We start from the raw sequence: 1,036 nt of genomic DNA, 5'->3' as shown, positions 1-1,036 counted from the left end.
CTGAGAATTTCAGCAGAGAAATAAACACATGAGGCTGGGCCCAGGGCTTTCATGGTACTCCAAAAACAAAGAGGGACACACATTTGTGCCACAGACCCCAAGGAAGGATTCACAAGTTGGCAGACTGCCATGTTTGGCAGACATCACCCAGGAATCATGGCTCTGAGCTGTCCTCAAAGCAAGACAGAAAGACACTGGGTCATGCCTGACCTGCTCCCAGACACCTCCAGTCTACACCACATCAGAGAAATCCAGCCTCACGTTGAGAAGGTTCCAGCTCTCTCCTATCACCCCTTACAGGAGAGAAATGCACAAAGACTAGGCTGCTGACTGGAGAAACTGAAGCCAGGAACAACTCTCGGGTGCCAGAAAGCTTTCACGCATTTGTTACAGAGACCCATTTGTGGTCTCCCAGCCCAGGTATGGTGTTGCCCCGTAGTCAGGAGGGCGGCCTTTCCCCACACACACACGCGTGATACTCACAGCCTGCGCATAGGCGCTGTATGGGCTGAACGGCAAGGTGAGAGATGGAGTGAATATCCCCAGCTGCCCCACCATTTGCTGCATACGACGGAGGGTCCTCTCCTTATCTGTGTCAGCAAACTTCACCACTAGACTGGAGGAGGCACCCTAGGCACAGAGAGAGGAGACAGAGAGAAGAGGCAGGGGGAGAAGAGGCCATGGGACAGCCAGAGAGTCAGCAGTCAGGCAAGGTGGGATGGGGCAGAACAGGCAGCAGAGCGGAGTGGGAAGAGGAGCAGAAGAGCAAATATTGGCGTGAAAGTGCTTGGCAGCTGCCTGGAACCTGGGCTGTGCCCTTCCCCACCCATCCATCCATCCATCCATCCATCCATCCATCCATCCAACCCTTCCCTCTCCCACCCTTCCCCTCACACCCCGGGCCTTGCACAGCTGCACAAGTGGGTGCACACATCCCCACCTGCATTCACCAGGCGATGGTGCAGCAAGGAACACCCAGGACACTGTCAGCCACAAGCACCATCTTTGTACCACCGTGAGCTTGGCTGGACAGGCA

The 1,036-nt window shown here is 55.5% G+C and overlaps 1 protein-coding gene across 1 annotated transcript in view; it reads right to left on the bottom strand.

The window, feature by feature from the left end:
- Positions 1–483: 483 nt before the first annotated feature.
- LOC104525825 (CUGBP Elav-like family member 5) overlaps positions 484–1,036 on the bottom strand; it is a gene marked incomplete at both ends in the record, with an annotated part of 21,988 nt that continues 21,435 nt past the window's right edge. The window contains one exon of the mRNA XM_010169084.1: positions 484–630. Coding sequence (XP_010167386.1) covers positions 484–630 — 147 coding nt within the window. The remainder of the gene's footprint in view (positions 631–1,036) is intronic.

This window comes from Antrostomus carolinensis, unplaced genomic scaffold (assembly GCF_000700745.2).
Source record: "Antrostomus carolinensis isolate BGI_N321 unplaced genomic scaffold, ASM70074v2 scaffold29165, whole genome shotgun sequence".
NCBI classification, from domain to species: Eukaryota; Metazoa; Chordata; class Aves; order Caprimulgiformes; family Caprimulgidae; genus Antrostomus; species Antrostomus carolinensis.
Note: the sequence above shows the minus strand (reverse complement) of the source record. Positions and strands in the feature narration are given on the sequence as shown.